The sequence below is a fragment of the Cynocephalus volans genome, chromosome 6 (assembly GCF_027409185.1).
Source record: "Cynocephalus volans isolate mCynVol1 chromosome 6, mCynVol1.pri, whole genome shotgun sequence".
Taxonomy (NCBI): domain Eukaryota; kingdom Metazoa; phylum Chordata; class Mammalia; order Dermoptera; family Cynocephalidae; genus Cynocephalus; species Cynocephalus volans.
The window spans coordinates 117,109,706-117,137,116 of NC_084465.1; the positions used below are offsets into that span (position 1 = coordinate 117,109,706).

General features: G+C 38.8%; 1 protein-coding gene across 1 annotated transcript in view; it reads right to left on the reverse strand.

The window, feature by feature from the left end:
* Window positions 1-1,013: 1,013 nt before the first annotated feature.
* Window positions 1,014-27,411, reverse strand: part of LCMT1 (leucine carboxyl methyltransferase 1) — a 51,074-nt gene continuing 24,676 nt past the window's right edge. Inside the window, exons 3-11 of the mRNA XM_063100327.1 lie at window positions 26,343-26,464; window positions 24,626-24,702; window positions 22,980-23,041; window positions 15,756-15,858; window positions 10,491-10,611; window positions 7,249-7,350; window positions 6,324-6,415; window positions 2,834-2,931; window positions 1,014-1,238 (exon numbers count right to left, since the gene is read on the reverse strand). Coding sequence (XP_062956397.1) covers window positions 1,216-1,238; window positions 2,834-2,931; window positions 6,324-6,415; window positions 7,249-7,350; window positions 10,491-10,611; window positions 15,756-15,858; window positions 22,980-23,041; window positions 24,626-24,702; window positions 26,343-26,464 — 800 coding nt within the window. The 3' untranslated portion in view covers window positions 1,014-1,215. The remainder of the gene's footprint in view (window positions 1,239-2,833; window positions 2,932-6,323; window positions 6,416-7,248; window positions 7,351-10,490; window positions 10,612-15,755; window positions 15,859-22,979; window positions 23,042-24,625; window positions 24,703-26,342; window positions 26,465-27,411) is intronic.

A 27,411-nucleotide genomic window follows, 5' to 3' on the forward strand; every position in this document is an offset into this window, starting at 1 on the left:
TGTTATCAGTGCACCAACTCCCATCAACAGGCATACCACTAGTGGTATACGGCCCCCACTCTAGGGGACACTGGTCTAAAGATTCCAACTGATGGGAGAAGAGGCTATTACCTTTCCAGCAGAGGAGGGCACACACAGGTTCAGGTTCACAGTCCCAGTCCCGTACCCAAAAAGTTGTCATGTATGAACAGTCCTCATGTTTCTGAATTGTGGGGTAATCACTCCAGGTGCCCTACTGTTCTGTATCATTACTGTATTAGTTTACTATTGCTGCTGTAACAGATTGCCACAAACAGTGGCTTAAAACACAAATTTATTCTCTTATAATTCTGGAGGTCAGAAATCTGAGATCAGTTTCACTAGACTAAGGTCAAGATATCAGCAGGGCTGGTTCCTTCTGGAGGATCTGAAGAGAGAAACTGTTTTCTTGCCCTTTTCAGCATCTGCTGGCTGCCTATATTCCTCACATTTTTCCTCTTCCTCCATCTTCAAAACATATCATACCACCTACTCTGACTCTGTCCCTCTAATAAGGACACTTGTGATTACATCAGGCCCACCTGGATAATCCAGGACAATCTTCTCACTTCAAGATCCTTAACTTAATCACATTTGCCAAACCCCCTTTGCCACCGAAGTTAACATCATTGCAGGTTCCACGGATCATGATGTGGACATGTTACGGGGCCATCATTCAACCTGCCACAATAACTAAGATGAAGGAGGTAATCAAGTGGGCTAGTCTGGCAAGGGCAGAAACGGGCCAGAGAGGAGCTCCAGCACCTGGTGGAGGCTGAGGGGCAAGGTGCTAAGTACAACGTCAGGTGCTAGCACAAAGAGCACCTGGGGGAGTAAATCCCAAAACAGATGCAAGGTCATGAGCTGAGTGACTCACAGGAGTAAGCTAAGGACAAAGCAGGATTCAGGATCCTTGTCTTTAGTTGACAAAAGGTGACACCTGCCCAGCCCGTGGACAAAGAATGAGCAGACAATTGGCAGAGGTCCAACACACATGCAATTGGCAACTCAGATTTATTTCAACAACAATAAGTCAATAGGAACTGGTATGACAACTTTAGTAACCTTCGGTTTCTCAGAGTGTGGAGTGAGACTGGTAGATGAGGCCAACCCATCCCTCAGGAAGCTCAGCACATCTTCTCTGGGAAGGCTAGCCGCTTCAGTTCTGGTTCAGCATGAGCATGAGCTTTCCACAGATTAGTAACTTATCTCCTTCAGACCTGAAGGGAGGAAACACACAGATGCTGTGAAGACATTCTCGGAGTGTACAGCAGAGAAAACAGACAGGGCTGGGAGAATGTGGCCTTGCTGTGGGCCCATGGTGACTGGCTCTGGGGTACTAGGCACACATCTGACTGCCACAGCTCTGCTCACCTCCTATGCAAAATGAGGTTTCATGAGGACACAAGAGGTTGGGTGAGGCTGTGCTTGTGGGTGGTCTCATAGGGATTAAGAAAGCATTATAACAGTTTATGGGCTCTCTGCAATTGACACCAAAAATCTACCCTTTAAATGCTGAACATTTAGCAAATGCAGAGATGGTGCTACAACATGCACATACAAGCACTGATATCCTAAAGCAGCCAGACGGACAGGGGGGACAAAAGAAGCCCCTTACATTAAATGTACAATAGATCATTCCATTGTAAGAACTAGAGTTAACTAAAAGTATTAGAAATAACCTATATTTCCCAAACTATGGGAAAGATAACTAAATTAGACACAGTCATACGTTATTTTATAAAGCCATTATGCTGAGAGTTTTTATTAGAAAGGGGGAAATGCTTATGTTATAATATTAAATTTTAAAAGTCAGGTTCAAAGGCACATACATATATAAGTTCAACTCATAAAAACAAAATAATATCTAGAAAAAGACTGAAAGGAAAAAGTTACTAGAGGTTATCTCTGAGTGATAGGCATATGGGTGAATTTTCTTTTCTTTGCTGTACTTTTTAAATGTTTCCAAATTCTCTGTTAAAAATTATATTGTTTTTATAATTGGGGGAGGATAACAATATGAAAACAAACCAATAAATGATTTTAAATCAAAAACAAATTTGAAAGGACTCTGTGGGCTGAACTGCACAGCTGGGTAAACTTATGAAGGAATGGAATGATAAGCCGAAGGGCTGATGAATAGTCTCATGTCAACCTGGAATTTTCATACAGGAAACAGTCCTGGCGTCTGTCAAGTTTTTGTTTTGTATCAGCTACCTGCCTGGGGTCCTGTGTCATTCAGATCACATCTATAGGAAGCTTGAAGGGCAGCTACTACAGCAAAGGCCAGAACTGCGATCTAAAATGGTCTCCTCTGAGCTACAGAGACACCCAAGGAATAACCACAGGGGAGCAAGACCGACATGGGGCAGTTGTAAAGAAGGAGCTGGGTCAAGACCGAGGTAACAAGAAACTGGGACATGGATCCATGCTCACTCCCTGTGGCCCTCGTCTGCCATACCAAGGGAAGCACACCTTAGTCATAGAGAGAAGAGGGAGGAATGCAAGCCACAGCTGCCTGGGTTGTTAGAGAGATGCAATGATCTGTGTTTAACATCTAGGAAGCCTGGTTATAGGATGATGAAAGAGACAAACACTGGTTACTTTTTGGGGCACATGGCTTGTTTAAGCAGTTCTCCTGGTTTCTGCATTATAATTACAGAAGATGTAACAGTGAATTTTCTGTAGACACTCACAGACACGTATATAATCCTTTAGTTCTTTCTGCGCCTAAAGATCCAGGTATGTCTTTCATTTTTTGTGGAAGAAAAGATCCCTATTTCCAGGTCAAAACAACAAAAGCAAAATCCCATACCCAGGCCCCTTCCTCCTTTAGTGGCCCAGCACAGGCAGTAGTGCTTCATGAGCTGCTCAAGAAGTTCCATCTCATCCAGGAATTCAAGTGACTCTATCCTGTGGAGGGAATTAAAATAGAAAAATAGAAATTTACACAATTAAACATGAAGAAGATTATCTATAGTTACCAGTATGGAAGATGTTTATGATATGTTAAGTGAAAAGAGGCAGACTACAAATAGTATGTATGGTGTTGTTCCATTTTAATTTATATGTATTGAAAAGAAACATATCACAAACAAAATCAAAAGACAAGAGAAAAACTAGAAAAATATATTTGCAATATAAATGACAGTGGGTTGATTTCCTTGTTTTATATACAAAACTATTCAACGTCAAGAAGAAAAACTTTAAAATTCATTTAAAAGACAGGAAAAAGACCAGTTCTCCAGAAAAGAAAAACAAGAGGTTTTTTGTCTCATTTCTAGGAAAAGAAATGTAAATGAAAATACAAGATACTTTTTCAACTCTCAGATGACAAAGATCTAAAATGCTGATATACATTTTAGCAAGGACATGGGAAAAAGGTGCTCCCTGAATTATGGTAGGATTACAAAACAGTGCCACCTCTCTGGAGGGCAATCTTTAAAATATACATCCTTTGACTCAGCAATTCTGCTTTCAAGAATTTACCCTATATGATGTATGTTCAAGAGCATTCACTGTAGCACCATAGCTCCAATGTTGTGACAAGCAAAAAACTAAACTAGAAGAGATGGTTGAGTAAATTAAAGCAAACTCATACAATAAGATATTATGCAGTTATTTTTAAAAAATGGGACATGGAGTCATACATTTCATGAAAAAAATTTTTTTGCATGGGATAAGGTCTGTATGTATCAATATGGAACAACCTCCAAGACATATCTTGGAATTCAAACAGCAAGTTGCTTAGTAAGTAATGTGCATAGGATTCCGCTATGTATATAAAGAAAAAGTGGAGGACATATATGCTTGTATATGCATAGACTACTTTTGGGAAATACAGAAGAAACTAGAAATGGTGGTTGTTTCTTGAGAGAGAGGGTAGTAGACAGATAATTAAATGAGGGGGGGTTTAAAAAATTATATCCATGTATGACTTTTCAGAAAAAGCATTTTAAATATAAACTTTTAAATACATACATACAGAGAGAAACACGCACGAACATATGAAAATGGCTTTTTAAGAAAGTTTCTGTGGAAATATATGTACACTGTGGGGGAAAATTCAGGCATTTCCAAAAAGTATACAGAAGAAGATAAAAAATGACCCACATTCCCCCTAATCACAATAGCCGTGGCTAAAAATCTCATATTGCCATTTGTCCAGGCTTTGTGTGCACGTGTGTCTGCGTGTGTGTATGCACATGGGTGCACACATACGTGCGTGTGTTTGTGCAGGCTTCTGTAGCTGTGTATTTGCTCCTGTATTGGTATGCATGCCTAAGGACCACATCTGAAGGGAGAATGACTATCCATAAAGTACTTTGGTTGCTTCCCAACTAATCTTACCAAAAGACATCCAAGACAGCTTTCCTAATACCAAGTTCTGGAGAAAAACCAGCACCATAATGAAGGGTTGGGGATGGTTATTACCAAGTACAACTAGCAGAAGATACGTACTACTAACTATGAAGCTGTTCACTAGAATGTGGCTCTCAAAGATGGGCACATCTTTGGGCCGATTTTGATCATCACTGTATCCCTTGTGCTTAGAAAAGTGCCTGGCACACAGAAGGCACTCTGCATTTGTGAAATGAAAAGGCCCACCTTAGCTTTCTATTTATACTCCATGGCATCCAGCACATGCAGCCACAAACCACACGGCACCCACAGAGCTAGGGGAGGGTTGTTCAGCCTGGGACAAACAGACCAGAGTCTGTCCCATCTTATCACCCATCGCTGTTAGGGACATGCTGCTGTCTACAAAAGGCCATGGCCACATTAGACAAACAACTGCCTGAAAGCAAGTTGCTCTCCTGTGGTTGACACCTCCCCTGGGTATACAGAAGAGTTGCTAGAACATCCACTGCAGATGCCAGGACAGGGATATTCAGAACATGTCAAGGGTACACAGTCTCAACATGTAGCACCTGAAAACCTGCCCATGGGAAAAGATGCTTCTAGAAGAATCCAGGAAGCATCACCCTGATCACATGGAAACAGCACTTTCTCAAACGTTCAAGACTTTCATTGCCAGTTACTGACAGACAAAATTGGAAAAAAACAGGGATACTTCTAAATGTTAATAAGTTCTATGAAGCAGCATGGCCAAAAATCCTTCTGATGACTTTGTAAGTGACCAAAACCTGTATCTTAGGTCTCCAAAGGCAAGAAGAAAGCACAGATCATGAAGCACAAAGTAATCATAAAAACAATTAAAGCAGGCACTAGCACTACACAGATGTACACACAGTGATATTCCCTCCAATGTTTTTAACAGAGAAATTTCATCACAAAGAAATGATTAAGTTTTATAATGATGAGTATGCTAATTACTCTGATCTGATCATCACACATTGTATAAATGTATAGATATTCAACTCTGTACCCCATAAATATGTATAACCAATACATTTCAATAAAACAAAAAACAAGTGACCAAAACTAAATGCCCAGTTATAGACATTTTTAAATTACTTTAAAATTATTATTACCAATGTACTATGTCCACATATGAATATAAACAACTATGTACTCTTAAACAGAATATGGTAGCCTCAATACTTTGATTGTAAAGATAAATATGATCATCAAGTTTTAAATAAAGGAGGGTAGTTTACAGACCAGTATGTCTAGTATGAATCCACAAATTCAAAAAACAGAAATCTATGTATGAATAAATATTTATCTTTACATAAATAAATATTCCTCTTTACATATATAGCCTTTTCATAGGAAAAGAACACGCTCCAACTTGTTAACAACTGCTGTCTCTGGTGAGCGAGTACAGAGTGAGAGCTACCTTATACTTCCTACACCTTATACTGCTCAAAATTTTTTTAGAACAATTTCTTTTATAATGAGGGAAAAAGTGCATTTAAAAATCTGCCAATGGATTTTTATTTTCCCTTAGAAGTCCTTGGGCAACATCATTTTCCTCCCTCTCCAAAACAAGGATTATGCAAAACTTCTGATGCAGAGATTGCTCTGGGAATTTTCCAGGTGTAACTGTTTATTTTGACTAAAATACTCTGTTTTGGCATAAGCCCTATCTCAGCTAATAGCTAATGAGTTAGTCTCCAGCTGCTATCAGTGTTTCACTTGTTTCAAAATACGAGGGTACTTTGAAAAGTTCATGGAAAAATTCATATTATCTTTTAATCCTATTTTTTCATGAGCTTTTTGAAGTACCTTCCTAAGTCTAGTCAGGATTTCGTTTTGGTTTTTCACATTAAAGAATACAGACAATCATGCCTTTGGTTCACAATCAGTGACCACAGAGCTGCCACCTGCCAGTCGCATACCTGTTCACTTCTGCTCGTGGTAATCTGCTGTACAATTCCATCATGTTGACTGCTGATGCCGTCTCCCACCCACTTGCCAGGAGCCGTTCTTTCTAAAATGTGTGGTGAAGAGAAACAGACAGCTGCCAGGCACCGTTGTACACACCCGAGACACTCTTAAGCACATGAGAATTTCTCTTAGATGACTCCTTTCTCAAAAGCCCATTCTGGTCCCTACCATCTCTTCTTTTCACTTGCCAATTTTCTATATTGAGCACGCATTGTTATAATGGGGGAAACTCAGTAAGATATATTTAATCAATCATGTACAATGTGTGGACCATGTTAGGATCCTGATTCAAACATATCAACTATAAAAAAGTTTTAAACAATCTGGGAAAACTGAACATGGACTGTGCATTAGATGCTAAGAAGGAATTACTGTCAATTTTTGAGGTCTGATGGTGTTATCACTCTAATGGGGGAAGAAAGTCCTTATCAGTAGGAGATTCACACTGAAATATTTAGGGGTGAAAGCATGTACTGTCTGGGACTTGCCAGAAAATATTCCAATGACACCAACAAAATAATTGTGGAGGGAAACACATGAAACGATTTTGACAAAATGTTAGTAACTATTGAAGCTGGTGGAATGTGTGTGCATTTTAAATTCCCTCCACCTTTATGTTTGTTTGAAAATTTGCATCATAAAAAGTTAAAATAAAAAGGTGCAGGAAATGCAAATTTGTGTTTTCCATACCAAGATGGCAAAACAGCTTGGATTTTCCTAGCAACATGCATGAATTAGTGGCCCACATGGGGCCCTAGCTGCCTGTGTCGGCAGGTACTCAAAAGGGCTTCTCACATTATCTTATCTGCAACGGGAGAATGTCCCTCCATGGCTGGCTAGGGGTCCAAGAGGATATCCCAGTCCCTACTCTCTGACCTGTGACTCCAGTGACTTGCAGGTTTCCACTCCTGCCAGGTCACACTGTCGTCTCCGCAGGTTTTCAATCATAATCTGCCCAAACCGATCATCCATGTTCACCTGAGGAGGGAAAGAGGAGGTTGGGTATCACCATAATGATCCTTTTTAAATATGCAAAACAAAGCATTAATGTCCTATTTTTAACCAGCCGAAGCTGATGTTTAATGACACTCCCATGCAGGTGGAAGAATGAGGAACGGGCACTAGCACACAGCGCTAGTGGGAGCATAAACTGGTGCAGCCCCTTGAAGGGCAACTGGGCAGGATACATCCATTTTAAATGCTCAACCTGTGACACAACAGTTCCACTGACAGCAAATTTATCCTGCATCATACTTGCACATGTATGCAGATATGCCAGAATGTTTACTACAGCACTATGTATAGTAGGAAGAATCTGGAAATAAATACCCTTTAGGGTTGAAAATACTGTATGGCCATGAAAACAGGAAAGGAAGATAGCTATAGATATGAATCACCTCTAAGGTAAACTCTTGAAAAGCAAGGTATAGAGCAGTATCAATAGTACGTTCCCATCTGCCCCTAAGAAAAAACTCTCTCTTTATATGTGAGTAAAAATATTCTGGATGTACCCCATAAATATATATAATTTGTCAATTCAAATTTTAAGAAGTGGAAAGAAAATTGGAAAAAAACAGAACTGTAAGTGGACTTTAAAAAGTAACCTTTCTCTAATTACAAAAGTACTATCTGCATATTTTAGAAATTTAGAAAATACAGATCAATAAAAGAAAATCTGAAATATGGCAGCATTGCTTCGCAGGTTAGAGGGCTGAGGTCTGGGGTAGGAGAGAGCTTTACTTTTCCTTGTCTATACTTATATTGTCTGCTTTTTGTACTCTCTATATGGCATTACTTTTTGAACAAGAAAAGTAGTCTAAAAAACTATAATTAATCTGTATATACGCACAAATGCCAGAGAACATATTAGTTTACACTAGTATAGCATATACACAATTACTTTGTCATCCACAAAGTTTCAAAATTTATGACTTTAACAACATGTAAATGATTCTCAGAGTTCATGTGACAGGACTGCCAGACAGCACCAGCAGTATTCTCTTTCAGTGCAGAGTAAGGCTTATGTGGCGGGAATGCTCAGACAACACACTGCTCATTCAGGACAGAAGGTGTCTGGGAGCATCATGCTCCATCATTTTATTGCCTGGATTTGAATCCTGGCTTGGCACTTACTAGCTGTGAGGCCATGGACAAGCTGTTTAATGCTGTGCCTCAGTCCCCCCACCTGTAAAGTCAGGACAGTAATAGTACCTAACTTGTGGATTGCTGTGATAATTAACTAAATTAATACATGTAAAACTCACAGAACTGTGCCTGGTACAGTGTAAGCAAAATCAAAGAATCTATCATTACTTTGTTATCATTACTGAAATTATCATCATCCACGTAGTTTTGCCATTTTAAACTACTAATTAGTTAACTGTAAGGCACATGAGCAATTAATACATGTTGTGAGAATGCCAATGATTATGTATTTGTTAGAAAATTACTGAATTAAGTTAAATGTTTATTATTCGCAAGGGAAGGGTGGTGGGGTAGGAGTTGAAAAAGTTTAGGGACAGCTGTGGACAATATACTGAAAACTGGCACATTCCCGCTTGCTCCAAAGTGACAGGGTCTCTGGTCATAATTCACTAATCCACCGTCTCTCATTCGATGGTGAACAGCTGCGTGCTGAACAAAAGAATGCATGTAATAAAGCAAGTGCACGAAGCAGCACACATCCACAACGTGTGCAAGCATGGAGCATGCAATTCATTCTCCCCAGGTGCGGAGTCCTGAAAGCACAGGCAGGGTCATAGGATTTATTCACATCAAAAGAAAAGACCGATGAGCCCAGCTTCCATGACAGCCATTCACCAGGATGGAAGACTGAGTCTGAGCAATGCACCCAATTAAAGACATGGAAGGAAGAAAAATCCACCAAACAAAAACCAATGGCACAAGAACCTGGACCAGGATGGGAACTGAGAAGGAGGTCGAGAGACCAAGTCCTAGCCATAGATCAACATAATTATGTGACATTGGGCAAGTCCCTTTACTGCTCTTATCTGTAATAAAATTAAAAAGAAAATGGGATGTAAGGAAAATAAAATCAATAAAACTGAAATAAGACAAAAGAGATAGCTACCATGTGTTCAGAGCTTATCATATGCACACCACTGAACAACCTCTCAAATTCCCATAATCCAGACAGATAGGAATTATCCCTTTAAAAACAAAGAACTGGGGCTCAGAGAGATACAAATAACAGCTACTGCTTATTAGCCCCGCAATGCAGTAAGTGCTTTTGCATATATTAACCCATTTACACCTCACAACAACCTTATGAAGTAGGGACTATTATTACTTTCAGAAGAGGGAACAGGCACAGAGAGGTTATATTACTTGTCTGGGTCACACAGCTAGAAAGTCTACCTCTGGAGCATGAACTCCCCAATCGCTAAGCAATGCTATCTGAGGTCACACAGCCAAAAGTAAGAGATGGGCCAGGATTCAGACCCAAGCTGGATCACTCCAAAGCTCTAGAGCATAACCTTTTTTGCACTGAATCAGAAGAAGCAAATGGACAGCCAGTGGACCAAACTCAGTGATTTTAGATATTAGGAAATTTTACATTAAAACACTGCACTTCTAACTTCTCTTGAAAAACTGGGAAATCCGGCAACTCTAGCCTCACATATCCACATGGTAACAATTGGCTGGAACTGAGTAGTGGCCATGCCCATGAAATGGGACACAGGTGCTCCAGTTCACTCCAGTCCCCACTGTTCCACACTTCTTACACCTGGCCAACCTTCCCCATTTGCATTACCTGCTCATCCCCGAAGGCATTTGACTTTTCTACCCCTACATTGATGGTAGCCAAAATCCTCTTCATCATGTTCTATGACTCTACAGTAAACACACTGATAAAATAAGAACTTGAAAAACTTTCATAAAGGCTACAATAGAAGGTGTAAAAACTCTAACTGAAAAGTTTAGGAAGTCAAGAAATCAGGAGTACTATGACTGCTGGAATCAATTAATAAAGAAGATGTGTGAGTGGCTGGAGGTAGAAGGAAATGAACAAGGAAAGTGTATACCGAGGGTGCTAAGAGAGGGAAAGCCGCCGCTGGAGTCCTGGACAGAATCCACATCTCTGTGCCTCCTTTTACCTGTTCATAGTTTATGATCATGGCTGTCTCAAAACTGTTGGCTGCCCACTTTAGGAGGCTTGCAGACTGCTCTGGAGTCATGTAAACCAGGACACATTCAGTTATCAGGAGTGTTGGCAATCTTGAGAAGAGAAAAAGTCACATAAATATGTTTCATCAAGTCAGGACCCTCTAACTGCACCTGTACTACAGTACTGGCAGGACACCCAGAAGGACTGAACAATGCATAACACACATGTACCACCATTACAACCCAAACTTTCATACTGTAAAAAGATGAGTAATGACTGGTCTGGTTTATGAAAATGTGTCAAACATGTGGGGTCAACTGTAAAAAGGGCTACAAATATTTCTCTCCTGTGCACACACATCATAGCAATGTAATACAGCAGATTCTCCCATTCAAGAGGTGGGATTTATTTTCCTACCCCTGGAATCTGGGTTAGTCACATAACTTGCTTTGGCCAGCAGGACAGCAGCAAACATGAGCTTGAAGACCATTCACACATTGGCACCTGCACTCTTGCTGCAATTGGAAACCTGAAACCATCAATGTGAATGAACCCAAGCTAACCTGCTATATAAGACAAGAAGTGCCATGGAAGAGAATGAGGCATCCCAGCTGACTGCAGTCAGCACCAGCTGGCCTGCCTGCTGTCCACACATGAGTGAACCCCCAGGAGCATCAAGTAAACCTGGTCCCCAGCAGAATAACCACCCAGCTAAGCCCAGCCCAAACTGCCAACTCAGAGAATCCTGACCAACTAAATTATAAGTTGTTTTAAACCACTGAGTTTGAAAAAAAATAATAAAAAAATAAATAAACCACTGAATTTGGAGTGACCTGTTACAGATCAAAGGTGGACTGATACAGTGTATAAATACTGATATTCTTTTAATAGAATCTAATTCTTCGTATATAAGATTTCACCATCAAGCACTAAAAATAACAAGAATAGTCTTCAAGAAACTACATTAGTGGTTGGTACATAGATTTACCAGGCCTAAAAGTAATCAACAAATTATGAAATAGGAAAAGCAACAAACTCCTAAAGAAGCAACAAAAAGTTTTAATTTTTGAAAGGGAACACTGGCAGCCCATTAATTATGCAAGTCCACTGAGTGCAATTCAGGAGCACTCTCCCCTTTTGGCCCACTTGAACTATCCTTTCCCTTACTCCAAAATTCAGGGGGAGGGTACAATTTTCTTAACCTTCTGCCTCCCAACTAGTCTGGAAAGGGGTCAGTGCTGACAGTCCTGGTGAAGCCTGGAGAAACTCTCTCTCTGTCTCTAGAACTCTGCTGTATTGGTTTTCTTCCTAGTTCATTTACTTCTCAGACCCCTTTACTGAGTTCTCTTCCTCCCCCTGCCCCCTAAATACTGACGTTCCTCATGGCTACTTGCTATTTCTCCCACAAAACAAATGTGTGATTTTTGTCTATTTTTATCAGGAGAAGATCTTCCAATAAATTGTATGAAATCAAATGCCAATAACAAGAAATTGGTTGAAAAGAACATGGTATGTCCACCCATTGGAATGCTAAGCACCTCCTAGGAATGTTTCAAAATTGTATTTATAAACATGAAATCCACCCATGGTCCCCAGATTCAAGTGGCCTATTATATAGTTCCTTACATTTCTTCAAAGCAGATACCACAAGAGTAATTACACAGTCACATGTAATTAATTAGCTGTTTAATGTCGCTTTTCCTCAGACACTAATGTGTAAGCTGTTTTGTTCATGGCTCTATAGTGGGCACCTGTACCTTGTAGATTCTCAATTATTTGCTGAATGAGTGAATAAATGAATAAACAAATGAGTAACTATAAATGTACATACACACACATACATACACATACATATATAGATATATTTGATTATTTTAAAAGTTCCAGAACTGTATGAGTAGCATTATTACATTTTAAAGAAAAATATACATTTACAAATTTTGACAGAAAATTTACTAAGGTGGTTATCTCTGAGAGTTAGGATTAGAAATTATTTTTAATTTTTATTTTTTGGCAGCTGGCCAGTAGTGGATCAGAAATTATTTTTATCTTCTAGAAACTATCAGAACCATGCACAACAGCTAAAATATAGAAATAAATAGCATTTCTCAGTTTTTAAAATTGTTATCAACATCATCAACTGCTAACATTTGTTGCTGGGTTCTACTAGTATTTTTATTTTTCAAAGGAGGAAACTGGGAAAGAGAGGTGAAGTAAGTTGAAGGTCATGGTCTACTGCATGTTCCTGTCAGAATTCAAACCTGTGCAGCTGGACTCAGTACCCAAATTCACAATTACTATGCCCTAAGAGAGAAAAAGTTGCCCATGTGTAAATACTGGCTTTGACCTGACAGTACCATCTGTTTTGCTCATCTGGATTTCACTTTTCTTTTTTTTTTTTTTTTTTTTTGTTTGTTTTCTAAACAATAAAATGTTATATAACTCAAGTTACTGAAAAATATGAGGATGCTTCAAAAAATTCATGGAAAGATTACTATTATCTTTTAATTCTACTTTTCCACAAACTTTTTAAAGTACCATTGTATATATCCCAATGCTCTCTGAAATACTGGTCACCAGACATCTTCAACTCAATGTGGCCCTACATAAATCATGGTACCAAGAAACAGAGACCACTAAATCCAGAGGAAACAGAATCAAGTCTAAGTCTGAGTTGTAAGCACAGCAAAAATCAGAAAGAAAAACATTTAAAAGATTTTTTAAATGAACAATAATAATCTAAATCTAACCCCCAGATTATATCACTAGAAATAGTTAGAAAAAGTGAATGAGTGAAGAAAAAATATTCAAAAACCTTGTCCAATAAGTTGATAACTACAGAAATACAGTTTCAAGAATCTTGTTAATACAAAAGGTAACCATTAGTATGTAAGCTATTAACATGTGGGAAGCTAGGTGAAGAAAGATTTTTGGAAAATTTTGTGTTTTGTAAATCTAAATTATCTGAAAATGAAAAGTTAAAATGTCTTAAAATATTTTTAAAGGGTAGCCATTAGCATTAAAAATAGGATTAATATTTTTCAAAACATAAGTGAAAGAAAAGCACAGAAAAGCCAGCCCAAAAAGAAAAATACAGAACACAAGTGAAACTACAAGAATTAGACATGTAATTCTAATCGTTGTTACATTAACTGTTTTCCATCCATTGCGTAAATTTCCAAAAGCAAGGCAAACTTCGCTATTAAGAGCTAGCCCGATGTATAATTGATTTCTTCCTGATCTTTCACTTCATTTACCAAAACAGCTGGTTACTGAGGCTGCAGTTTGATTCAGATGTGCCCATTTCTGTTCAACTGTTTTCACATGCATTCCTTTAGTTAATCTTCAAAACCGTCTTATGAGGTAGTTTTTATCCCAGTTCACAAATGAGTAAACCAAGGCTTAAAAAAAAAAAAACTGCCCCTATTAAGTATCTAGTAAGTAGGAAAGGTCAAAGTCAAGCTCAGGACAAGATTCCAAGACTCGCACTCTCCTGATACTGAGAGAGTGCCAAGCTTACCCGTGTGTATCGGCTTCAACCAATCTACTACGGACCTTCACTCAGTACCACTTGATGTAAAATATGCACCCAAGAAAACCACGCCCTTGAATATCAAGACTTCCCTCTGCTAAAAGAAGAACATGCCACACATGACAATCTGTGAACTGTATAAGGAGATCTCCAAAGAGTCATAAATCTCAGTTTACAGTTTACTGACCTTGCTGTTTGAACACTCAGCACACAAAGCTGGAGTGACAGCACTGGGTCCATTAGAGCCATCGCTAACACTGGGCAGGTGGGTAGCTAAGTCCTAACCATGACAACCTGGCTGGTGCTTCAGGCTAAGCTGTTCAACAGGTACCTCAACATGTAGAGACAACAGCAATATCCATATAAATGAGAGTGAGAAAGATCACCACCTCCCAGAGCTCACCTGTACCTGCATCTGTCCTTGTCCCCTCTCCTCCCTGCTCAGAAGAATGGGGTCCTCCCTCCCCTCCAAGGATAGTTAACCTCAGTCCAAGCTCCACAGCTTCCTGGCTCTCCTCTAGGACCTTGTGCTAGCAAGGATCTCCCTGGGTGCTAATTTCTTTCATCTTTTGCCATTGATTCTTTGCTTTCAATTTACTCTTTAAAATAACCTTCCCCTCGAAGTCCAGCTTGTGATACTCACCTCATATCTTCTTGAAAATGTCATCTCCACCTGTGTGGACATGTCTATACCTCCCACTGCCTCTTACCTCCAGTCTTATCTTGACCAGCATCATCATGCTAAAACCACACATCTCACTCCCCTCCTCTTCTCCTCACAGGTGTCTACTCTCAAGTATTTGGGGTGAACACTTAGCGTCCATTTTAAAAACACTTCTGTGATGTATGTATATAATCATAAAATTACCATATTCTAGGGGTTGGATTTTACACATTTGGTATTATTCTGCAACTTGATTTTTTTCCTCAACATTGTTTTCGAGCTTTCTCCACATTGATCTAGGTCATGCATTTTACATTTTATTCATCCATTCTCCTCCTGATGGACATTTAAGATGTCTCCAATTTTCTGCTACTAAAAACAATGGCTGTGATAAAAGTCCTCCTTGTGCATACACGCAAGAATTTCTGGGAGGGAAGTGGAACTGCTATGCTCGGTAAACAGACAATTTTACTAGAGACTTTCAGATTATTCTTCACAAGAGTCGTGCCAAGTTCTCTTCCACAGTGGTGTATGGTCATTCCCTAGCCCCAATGTCCTTGTCAACATTTGATATTGTCAACTTTTACATTCTTGCCAACTTCGTGGGAATAAGACAGAATTTCATCTGATTACTACTGAGGTTCAATACCCTTTTCATGTGATATTGTTTCTTCTTTGAGCCACATGGTCATTTATCTCTAGCCCATATTTCTATGGAACATTTTTTTTTCTATAGAACAGTTGTTCTTTATATTTTTTGGATGTTAATCCTATCTTTATATGTTATGTTTCTATCCATACAATTACCTTCCCTCAAACTTCGCTAATGATATTAGGCACTAGCATTTTTAAAAAGTAATACAGGTGATTCTGACGTGGAAACAGACTTGAGAAACAGAGCTCCTTAAAATTTCAGAAAACTATTCTAAGTAGCAATGAAATGCTCAAACTTACAGAACAAAAATTGGGACATGGGTATCATGCTACATTTCCATCTGGCCTTATCCCATAATTAGCATGAAATCATAAAGGTGTAAGAGGTTAAAAAAAAATCTCACTGTGTATTCATGTTACATTTCTTTAGTTTCTCTTCCAGCTCAGATAGGTCTCGGAGATCTGCTCCAATAATAGCATATCTCTTGGAATTCAATACGTGCCCATCTGCAAATGCAAGCAGAGATTATAATTTCAACAGATATTAGTCAAGAAGAGATTGCAATTTCGATGGATGTGGCTTTTTTCAAAACTAAGGTAACCTTGTTTCTCCCCACTATAAAAATACAGTTCATTATTTAAAAAAAAAAAAAAATCACATGAGGGTGAAAATTACATTTTGCAAAGATAACTATCAGTGCTTGGTGTACAACATTCCCACCTTTTTTCCTATGTGCTTAAGTTCTTATACACAACAAAAACATATTCTGTTTCTCATCATGCACATATACATACATCCTGGACAGAGAAAAGAACATGGGACCACCCAATATCTGTTTTGAAAACTGCTTTTCCTACTTAACAACAACATCAGGGACATCATTCTCTTTAATAATTTCAAAGCATTTCACTGAGTAGATAAACTTATTTAGCCAACCCCTAACTGTTGCACATGTGGTATTTCCATGTTTTCTCCATGTTAGGCACTGCAGTGAGCATCTTTGTATATACATCATGAAGTACCTGTCCAATGATTTCTTTAAAGTAGATTATTATGAGTAGAATTAAGCAATCAAAGGTTAAGCCTATATAAATACTGGTACCCAGGTCTGGCCAGTTACCTTATTTAGTTAGAGCATGTGCTGATAACACAAAGATCAAGGGTTTGGATTCCAATACTGGCAAGCCACCAAAAAAAATTTCTTTTTTGGTAAATACTGGTACCCACTGTCAGGCTGCTCTCTAAATATCGTGCCAATTTGTGATATATTCAAAAGAAAATAGTTCATATATTAATGTATTTACAAATAAAATGATGACATTTGCTTTAGACTATTCCAGTGGAGGTGGGATGGAATAGTATACTGTATATGGTGGTTCTTAAGCTCTGGAAGTCATCAGAATCACCCAGCTGGCTGTTAAAACACAGACTTAGAGGCTCCACCCCCTGAGTTTCTGATTCAGTAAGACCTTTCAATAGTAGGACTTGCATTGTTAACATCCCAGATGTTACTCCGGGGACTACACTTTCAGAGCCACTGAAATTATGACTTACTACAAATGAAATGAGATTGGCAATAGTTAAGTGATGGGTACATGGAGATTCATCAATCTAGTCACAATAAGTTTGTGTATGCTTGAAAGTTTTTTCAATTAAAAGTTTGATAAAAACCTTTAAAAAAAAAAAAAAAAAGAAAAGAAAATTTGCTTGGTTGTATACCCTAGGCATTATTTGCTCAGCTTCCTCAAGGGTACAAATCATTCAGCTTCAAAGGAGCTGAACCATCCAAACGCCATCTTGCATACAACTTAGCAATTGGCATATAATTAGCATCTTGCTAATAATTTAGGTTCTTTCAGCTCCGAGGACACTCAGCAAAAAATGCTGAAAAGGTTAAATTATAACATGTTAGTAAGTTCTCCCTTATTAACTTGATAACCCCATTTGGCTGATTCAAATACATGTGGCCACACACCATGAGCCAGAATACTCTTAGGAGCCTCTGAGACATGAGGAAAGAAAGAAAGGGCAGGCTGGGAGCCCAAAGTCTGCCCCCAGGGGCCACAAGGCACAAGTCAGAAAACAACTATGAAAACAATTGCCAAATGCCTGTGTGTCTTCTTGCAAATATCAACTACAGTAATAACAAGCATGTCTGGATCTTTTCCTTGACCCCCCCCTCCAAAAAAAAATCAAAAAGAAAACAAAAACACACACCAGAATCTTGAAGCATGTAGTTCCCCAGTACCATGTAGCTGAGGGGAGGCGTATCTCACTCTGATGAGGATCTAAAGTTAGCATGAAAAGCAGCATCTGCACATCATCACGATTACTCTTACAAACTGAGCACAAAGCACAGCAGGGTTGGAGGGAGTCAGTGACTTGGGGCTCACCTGCCACCAACAGGGGCCCAGCCATATGCCATGGCATGATGGCATACCACACAGGAAGCACTGGACAAGACGACCTTGAGGTCCCTTAAATGATAGAATTTGGTGACTAACACCACCATCACAATTCAGTTGCTGCTCTTAAGTCAGGGGCTACTTAAAACAGCAGGTTCGTTAATTGTTCTTGAAGGATGCCTTACCATCATTCTGCAGGTAACAGAAAGTACTTGTGAAGGACACAGGCTCAAAGCAATTTTCAAAGGAGTTTGACTATTCTGGGAAAATATGCCATTTTTATAAAACCCAGCACTGGCAAGGAACCATGGGAGCAACAGGAAAATTCTGGTTGAGAATGTTTCTGAGAGCTGGTGGGAAAAATAACTTACTCACCAAAATGAAACCCACAATCTTTTTTTTTTTTCTATATTCTATTTCATAAGTGAACAATGGAAGGGGATTGAAAGCAATTTGTGTGATACTTATAGAAGAACTTTCTAAAGCAACAGACCATGCTCACCCAATTCTGGAAAGTTGATTAACATAGATTTTAAACCTCTGTATTGCTCCTAGTAGTTCTTTCTGTGATCAATACTTCTTTAGAGGATTGATTTCTAAGAGGATTTAAGAGAGAGAAGAAGCCCTGAAAATATAACACCATAATATGGTTTAAAAATTAAGAACCAATTTATACATGTCAGAAGGAAAAGACAGTTATGAAAATCTTAATTACTCAGCCTTGGTCATTATCAAATTAAAGCTGTAGTTCTCAACCAAGACAACTTTGCCACTAGGGAACTTTGGCAATGTCTGGAGACATTTTTGGTTGTCACACCTGGGGGGTACTCCTGGCATCTAGTGGGTAGAGGCCAGGGACACTGCTAAACAACATGTACAGGAGAACCCACCAGAACAGAATTATCCAGCCCCAGACGTCAATAGTGCTGAGGCTGAAAAACCCTGCATTAAAGTTACACACAAAAATTCAAAGATCATTAGCCTTTATTAAATTGGTAAAAAAAAAACCTTAAATAGTCCTAATTATTCTCTGATAGGAGAAACTTAACACACTGTAGCTTTCATACATAGTCTCCAAGATGAAAACTCTCTTGGGAGTGAATTAGCAGCAGCATGGGCTTTGGTCTCAAACAACCCTGATATCAAGTTCAACTCTGTCACTTCCTAATCACGTGACTCTGGGCAAGCTACATAACCACTGGAGACTACCTGTCTTTTAATCATAAAATGGAGACAATGCCAACTTCATATGATTATGGTCAGGATTAAGGCAATGTTAAAGCGATGAGCTCCATGGTTACCAGACTGTGTACTGCAGTGTCTTGGGGTGGTGCAGTGAACTCACAGGGGCAGGGCGGGATATTTTAAGTTTTTGAGAGAAACAAATATACTCAACATCAATAAGATCTAAGCAATCTACTAGTTCAAGGCCATCAATTTTAACATTAGATTGCTCTTCATTCCTTTTAATGACATCATATCTTTGCAAAGATAAGTTTTCAGACATGGCTTCGACTGAAAAGTAAGTACTGTGCAAAGTAAGTACTGTGCAAACTTCAATGTGGTATGAGGTGTGGTTTCCAATTCAATTCCAAGGTGAAGTCATGCAGTGCCCAACAGGGGCACACATCTCATCAGTAAGTAACTGTAGTTGTTGAAGAATAAAAAAAAGTTGTACTTGTTCTTTCAATTGATGTGTATTATTTTTCAAATTAATGAGTTGTTAGCACATAAATACTTAAGATGATTAAACCCAACTAATTAATAAACAGAACTCTTGAGTATGTTTTTGGCCTAGGGGCACTGTGAACATATTACTGAGACACTAGGGCACTGTGAACCAGGACAGGTGGGGACCTCCTGGCCTAGCTCAATGCCTGGTACACAGTAAAGGTCTTCTGTGAAGACAGGAGCACAAATGATTAAATCCAGGCAGGTGAGTGAGTGAGCCCAGTTCACAAGTTCCACCCCAATGAACCCAACCCAATTGCTGAGCCACAAAATTGCGAGCTAAATAGACAGCTGTTGCTCTAAGCCACATGTTTTGCAGTGGTTTGTCGCAGAGAAGAAGCTAACTGACACAGCCTTCAACTGTCTTCCTCATTAAGCTCATATACCTTGTTATCTTAACCTGGAGAAAGTGTGAGAAAATTGAAGATTTATGCAATGTGACACAGTAGTTAAATAAACACACACAGTGAATCCACAGTGCTGGGTATCATACAACTAATGAGCTCTTCCATCACTACTAGGACAGCATTTCAAGAAGTGTTGATCTGAGTGAATCCCATGGATCCCATTCATGATATCTTCAATGACAGACTAATAATTATGATCAAGGACTGCAAAGTGCTCTTTCAGGCCCAAAGATCAAAAAAATAAAAGAGGGTGATGGGAGAAGAGTGTGACAAAAGGCAGCAGGGAGAGGGGGTTGGTCTTCTGCCTGGTGGTCAGGGAGGGACTCTCTGAGAAGGTGGCAGCTGAGCTGAGAGCTAGGTGATAAGAAGGAGCCTGTCAAAGAGGGCAGGAGAGATCCAGGCCGAGGGGACAAGAAGTGGAAAGGCATGAAGGAGAGAGCACATGGGCACATTCAGGGGACAACAGGAGGTCCCCGCAGCCAGATCATACTCACTGTGCTTGAAAATAAAATCAGGAAACACACAGAGGCCTGATTAGCCATGTGAGTTCTACCAGTAGGAGGTTTTAATCAGGCGGGTAATAAAACCTGATTTCCTTTTTAAAAACTAATTCTGGGGCTGGAGAGTTAGCTCACTTGATTAGAGCACGGTGCTGACCACACCAAGGTCAAGGGTTCAGATACCCCTATGGGCCAGCTGCCAGAAAAAACTCATTCTGACTGACTTTTCATTGTGTGCCTATTTGTATAGTTTCATTTTTTTTTTTTTCCCTGCACATATTTTAGCTAAAAAAAAAAAAAGAAAAAACATAATCAATTCTAAGATACATATTTTTCCACATTCTAACATTTCTAAAATCAGGATGCATCCAACAGTCACTAATGATGTGTGATATCTCAAGCCTAATCGTTGGCACCTTTTCTTTCTTATTAACAAATAAATAATGGTGACTCTTACCAGCCCAGTCTCAGAGATTTGATGAAATAGAGTAATTTCTAAATGAACTTTTTGTCAGTTTTATTATCACCTTTCACTTTTCCCAAAGTTTCATTCATGTTTTTACTTTATTAATATTTATTCAAATTCTCCTTTCTCAGTATGACAGCAAGATCAAAAACTATAAGGACCAGACTAAAAAATCTGCCAACATGAGACACAAAATTAAAAGATAAATAAAAGACTAAAATAAAATCTGAAATAAAAATAAGTCAACAGGGACCTTTACCAAAGAGCCCATCTGCATGTTATAAAGGGCTCCTGTAAACTGAAAAGAAAAGGAATCAACACAACTGCAAAAAATGGACAAAGGAAATAAAAAAAAATTATGACATCCCAAAGGCCAACAAAAGTAAGGAAAGACACTCCATCTCACTAGCATTCAAACTCATATACATTTTTTAAATAATAGGGCATAATTTCAGCCTATCAGATTGTTAGCATTTTTTAAAATTATAATACCCAGTGTTAGTGAGGGTGTAGGGAAAGAAAATCCTCACCCATCCTAGTGAAAATATAAATTAGTAAAAAGAGACTTGAAAAGAAGTGGGGCAGTAGCTGTTAGAATTCATACTATGCAATTCTTTGAACTAGCAATTCCTGCAAATATGCACATATACATCTATTTGCTACATAACTTAATATAAAAACATTAAAAAGGCAGCAATCTAAATGACCATTAGTAGGGAACAGATTAAATAAAATGGGATTTCCGTGCAAAGGAGTACTAGAAAGCCACTAAAAATAATGAGGCAGGTCTATATGGGCTGACATGAAAAGGGTGCCATAATTTACTAGGACATGAAAAAAATAAGTCACAAAATAGCATGAGTAAATTATTCACTGTTCATTAAAATTACATTAAAAATCTATATGTATACATAGAAGTACAAACTCATTCATTCAACAAATAAATATTGAACTAAAACATATATTCAAAGTGCATGGACTTTCATTCAACAAAAATTTATTGACTTTTATGTGCCAGGCACTGGAATAGTTCTATGTGTATCTATTTACCCATATCTAGATAGCTAGAAAACACTGTGAATACTGGTTATCTTGGGGTGGGGGTGGGATAATGGAGGACCTTTATTTTCTGCTGCATATATTTCTACATTGTTTCGTCAAAGGTGATGCAAAGAACTAGATCTTTCATTACACATCACTATTCCAACACAAATATTAACCCAATATACAGAAAACTGTAATAGCTAAAGTGTGGAGAAGGCAAATAATCCAGCACATGGCAAAGCTTGAAGAGGTGCTACTTCCAGTTTCTATGAGGAAACAAAGGTTGGGGGAGATCATTTCTGTGGACACTTTGTTGGGACTCCAGTCACTAGGAGAATGGCTGAAGCATTACAGATGGACATAAAAGGAGGCTTATCCAGCTGCCTGATGTTTACTGGGTTATCTGTGCTTACATCTGAGAAAGCCGTCCTCTCTGAGCATGCTTTCTGACCTGAGTGACTAATAAAACCCTGGAACGTCTCCGTCAGACAAACATGGAAAACAATGGAAGATTCCAGTAGAGATTTCCCATAATTGGCAAGGCTCAGAAATGAGAAAGCTTTTGTCAGCAACATCCATAATTAAAAGTGAAGAGAAAAACTGCAAGGGCAAGCAGGTAGTGTCACTGAGAGAAGCAGGGGAGGTGAAAGACGAGAGAGTGGTGGGGGCAAAACTGGAGAACACAGCGCTCCTCTAAACACAGTCTCCACTGCTCAACCGCTGCATGTGAGAATTAGGGGATACTGTTGCCACATCTTCTGATTTTTCCAAGGAAAGCTGGATATGGAGATTTCACGAGAAATCTATTTTGGAAATGTTGGCAACTAAGTCAAATTCTTTAAAAAAAAATGTAAGATTGGAGACCTAACGACATCTAAGAAGAGTCACAGAGAAAGCTGTTTTAAATTCCTTCATGGTAACCTCGACACAAGTGTAAATACAGCAGCAGACATATACGTTGTATTTAACACACTAAACATACACACACACACTATCTTTAAAAAGAAGAGAAATGGGGAAAAGGCAAAAACACATATTCAGTACAGACTGCATTACTTGGTTAAGGATACTTGCCCATATGAAGTGTGTCCTCTGAATGTAATTCTATAATGGGGTTTGACAGGAGAGGCTTGTTTCTATGGGAAGATGGGAAAGAAGAGAAAGATGAGTCAATTCACTCATGAGCTTACTTACTGCAAAAATGCAGACACCCACTGCAAAAATGCAGACACCCGCTACAGAAATGCCAAATACGAGAAATGCCAAGTACGTATCGCTACTGTTTAAAGCAAGGGCCACTCCAAAAGGCCTCTGGTTAACTACATTTGACTCTAGGCACATACTGTAAAAATCCAGTAGATACAGGTCTCAAGTTAAGACAGATCGCATTTGATGTCCAAATCTCAAATTGATCCTGAAGTACTTAGATGCAGAAATAACTAAAGACAGACCACAAGAATATTCCAAGTGTTACAGTGTTTTCTAGGCCACCTCTAGTTTCTTGCCTACTCTGAAACAAGATTTTGAAGACGGCTATAATTTATCATAACTCACCAAAAAAATTGACTCTTACAGAAACCTAAAGTTCAGAACATTTATGTGCTAATTCCCCCAATCCAGAATATGTAAAATTTCAAAAATCAGAGAACTAAATTCAATATCCCAACAACTATACACAAACATTTTTCATCTCAAGAAACCATCTCTGGGCTTTGCTCTTATTTCACTCAGAGTTCTAACCAGCTAACTAGTACTTTGCAATTGCCAGAGCATCAGAATTGCCATTTATCATTTAAAAGGCATATTTTATATAAAATATAATTTTATATTAGGAAAGGGTAAAAAACATTTTCACAGAACAAACTATAAAAAAATAAAGCTTAAAAAAATTTCCAATCTGTAAGGATTAGACATCTCTAACAGACAAGTTGAATTTTTTTTTTGTTAAAAGTTTTTTAAATATAAGAATAAGGATTTTATTTAAACGACTAAAGGGGGTAGGTAACATAGTTAAAACTATTAAAAAATCTTGACCTTGGGCTTGATGTCAAGGTTTAAAATTCAGCTCCACCCCTTCCTAGCTAGGTAACCTTGAGCAAATTAATTTCTTTGAGCCTGTTTCCTTATCTGCAAAAAAAAGGGGATAATACCAGCACTTAATTCACTACCTGTCATGAGGACTGAATGAGGCAAACCAAGTGAAGCATTTAACATGTTCCTAGGCAGAAAAAAGCTCTCATCAAACATTAGCAAACTTGTTCTTTACAACTTTGCAAATTCCTTGAATACTGGACTCAGAATGGCTCCCATAATATCTCATACATAATAACTAACTTCAGTCTTCCATTCATTCAACCACACAAAAAAACATTTACTGCACTACTATTCTGGGCCAGATAACTTTCTATGCCCTGTGGATAAAGCAGTAAACAAAACACACATAAAAATTCAGATTATTAAACTATGATAGGTCATCTTTTAAATGTTCAGAGAAATTACATTAATGGATAAAAGAGTCACAAGGAATTGTATACTGCATTTTGAAGACTGCCCAACATGCTGAAATGAGGGTCCTGGGGTGAGAAAGGAGGGGGGTGTCAAAGGAAAGCAGTGCCCTAAAATGAGGCCTCCAGCACTCAGACCCACCATCTGCTGAGTGCTGGGTCTGAATTCTACCCAGTTCTACCTGGCTCTTTTCCTCTGACTGAAGCCACACTTACTTGATATTGTGCAGCTTTCGCGTGACTATCATTGGAAAGTCAATTTCAAAATATTTACTTGGGAGAAGATCTTCATCCTGGGAAAAACACACAATCAGTCTTTATAGCTATTTCTTCACTCACATATTTACCGATCATCTTCCATGTACCAAGCATTAGGTGCGTAAGAGCAAAGAGGTATTTAAAGATTTCAAATCAGGGAAATGATGTGGTCAGAAATGTATTTTTCAAATTGCTTTGTTCTCAGCATGAAGAATAGATTTGAGGGAAGCAAGAATGGGTGGAGGATAAAAGCTAAGAGGCCACTATAGTCGTCCAGGTAAGAAGGTGTGTGGGGAGCCTGAACTGGGGGCAGCAGCCATGAGGGAGATGTGGAGTGAAAGGCACTTTGGAAGTAGGACACGCACAGCAGTTTTCAAAAAGCAGCTTTAGACCTGTTAGAGAGGGTCAGGAAATCAACGTAGTGGGTTTTGACCAAGATTTTGTGAGATGAAACAGAATAAAGCAGATAATATCAGAAAGCACCACATGTATCAAGGGTAAGTCTTATTTTGGGATTATTTTTCTGTTACAGAGAAGTATAGTGACATAGTTAGTGTGTGCAGAGGAAAGAGGAAAATATTTGGAGTTGGATGAGCTGGTCCCAATGTTTGTTCCCCGTTCCAATGCCACTGGCTGTACAACCCTGGAAGCACAACCTTTTGCAGCCCCCCTTTCCCATCTGTGCAAAACCCCTCACAGAACTCTCAGGTTGATTCATGAGGTCATGCATGTAAAAGCACTTCACAAATGTCAGTTCTCTTATCTTGAAAGAAGAATGCAGAGGCAAATGATGAACATCAAGCCCGTATAGAGGCCACTGTTTCCTCACCTGAGTAAGAGAAAGGTTGGGAACTGTGATGATCACATACCTTCTTATCGGGTGAGCAGATCAGAAAAAAAAAATAGATCTGCCGGTCAGGTTATAACCATACACTCTATCCTGGCCTACGTCTGCAAGAAATTTGGGGAAATGCACATACCCATTACTGCCACACGACTGACCTGATAGAAGAAAGAAGCAAAATCTGTACAAACCTATAAAAAATAAATGCAATTAGTGAGGACTTTGTAGGAAAAAGTGTGGCCCTAAAAACCCTGTCCAGGATTCAAAGATCAGCACTTTAGTCCTTGTTCTGCCACCACCTAGACCTAAGTCTCCTTCCCCAGGAGTGAGTGTAATTATACCTATACTCATACCCTAACAGGGCAGTTAAGGAATCAAATCAGAGAATGACTACAAAAGGGTTTTACATCGTAGTATCATCACCCAGTCTTGCAAATCTCTCAATTTTCCCTAAGATGCCATTATCCAACAATAAAATCTTGGTTATCAAAATGACAAATGCATGGGCTCTTGGTTCAGGCAATTCTACTGGTGGAATTTTTCCTCCTGATGTATTTTCACACATGCACAGGGAAATACACACAAGGATTTTTACTATAACCCTGTTTGTAACCACAAATACTAGAAAAAATCTAAAAGATCTAGGGCCTGGGTGAGACTAAATATGGGACTGATGGTGACTGTAGGGTGTGTCCAGGCAGCAGGGATGGGTGGGAGACAGGTTGTCACTGCACACCTTTTAATGTATTTTTCAAAATTTTGAACCAGGGCGACATCTTCAAAAAATTAAATGTAAATAATTGGGGAGGGAGGAGGGGAATTTTAACTTACCTTCAATTTCCAGAAGGTGGTATCCATCCCAGCTCCAAGGTTGAGAATTTGACAATGACATTCTGTCTTTTGTAGAAACGCCTTTGTAAGCTGACTGACACCATGGACTCGAGCAAAATATCCTGAGACAGGGACAGAGAAACAAGTTATCACCCACTGATGAAAGGAATCATCCCTGCAAAGCCCACCCCACCAGAAGAGCAGAACAGAGAACATCTGCCCATCTGCAGCATCAGAGGTTCATCTGTAGACTTTATGAGAAAAATTGCTTCTGTCAAATTCTCTCTCTTCTTCTTAAAAGCCATTTGAACCAAAGTAGGTACAATCTATTTAATAGAGGAATTAACTACCTTAAGAAAAGTAAAATGGCCTAATGTTTTACTTATAAAACAAGTGTTTTACATCAAAACTGATCCAAAAGTCCCTCTTGGAAATGTTTTTTTCATGGCTATAGGAAAAACTAATTAGCACTCTGGTAAAACTCAAAATTGCGAGATCATATAGAACATAATATTTTGGGTCAGAAAGTTGGGCAGATGAATGTTAAAGCAAAGAAAGGCATATTTCTTATCCCATCCTTCATCTCCATCCTGCATGGGTCAGAACCTCTGTGTAAAATGGACAGGGGGAGAAGGCACACCCAAATGGCTGCCTAATAAAATGACTTGTGAAGCTCTGGGATAGAGAGCTGGGGGAAAAAAGGTGGGAAATGGAGAAAAAGGAATGATGAAGTCTGTGTGTTCTAACTGTCTACTACTCCACCTGTGGGCGTATTTGTTAACAGTAGGTGACTATTTTAAGAACAAAATTTGACAGTAGCATTTAGAAACTTTTATTGCAAATTTTCTTCTTTTGATGGCTGACTGGTGCAGTGGTCCAAACCCTTGACTGTGTGTTATCAGCACTGCACTGTAACCAAACGAGCTAACTGGCCAGCCATTTATCGTGACTTGACACAAGAACTTTATGTCTGTTGAATCTACTAATAAATCATTTAAGACTATATTTTGTATGTCTTTTTCATGTTATTTTCTAGTAAGTCATTTTTACTATATTTTACAAAAATATC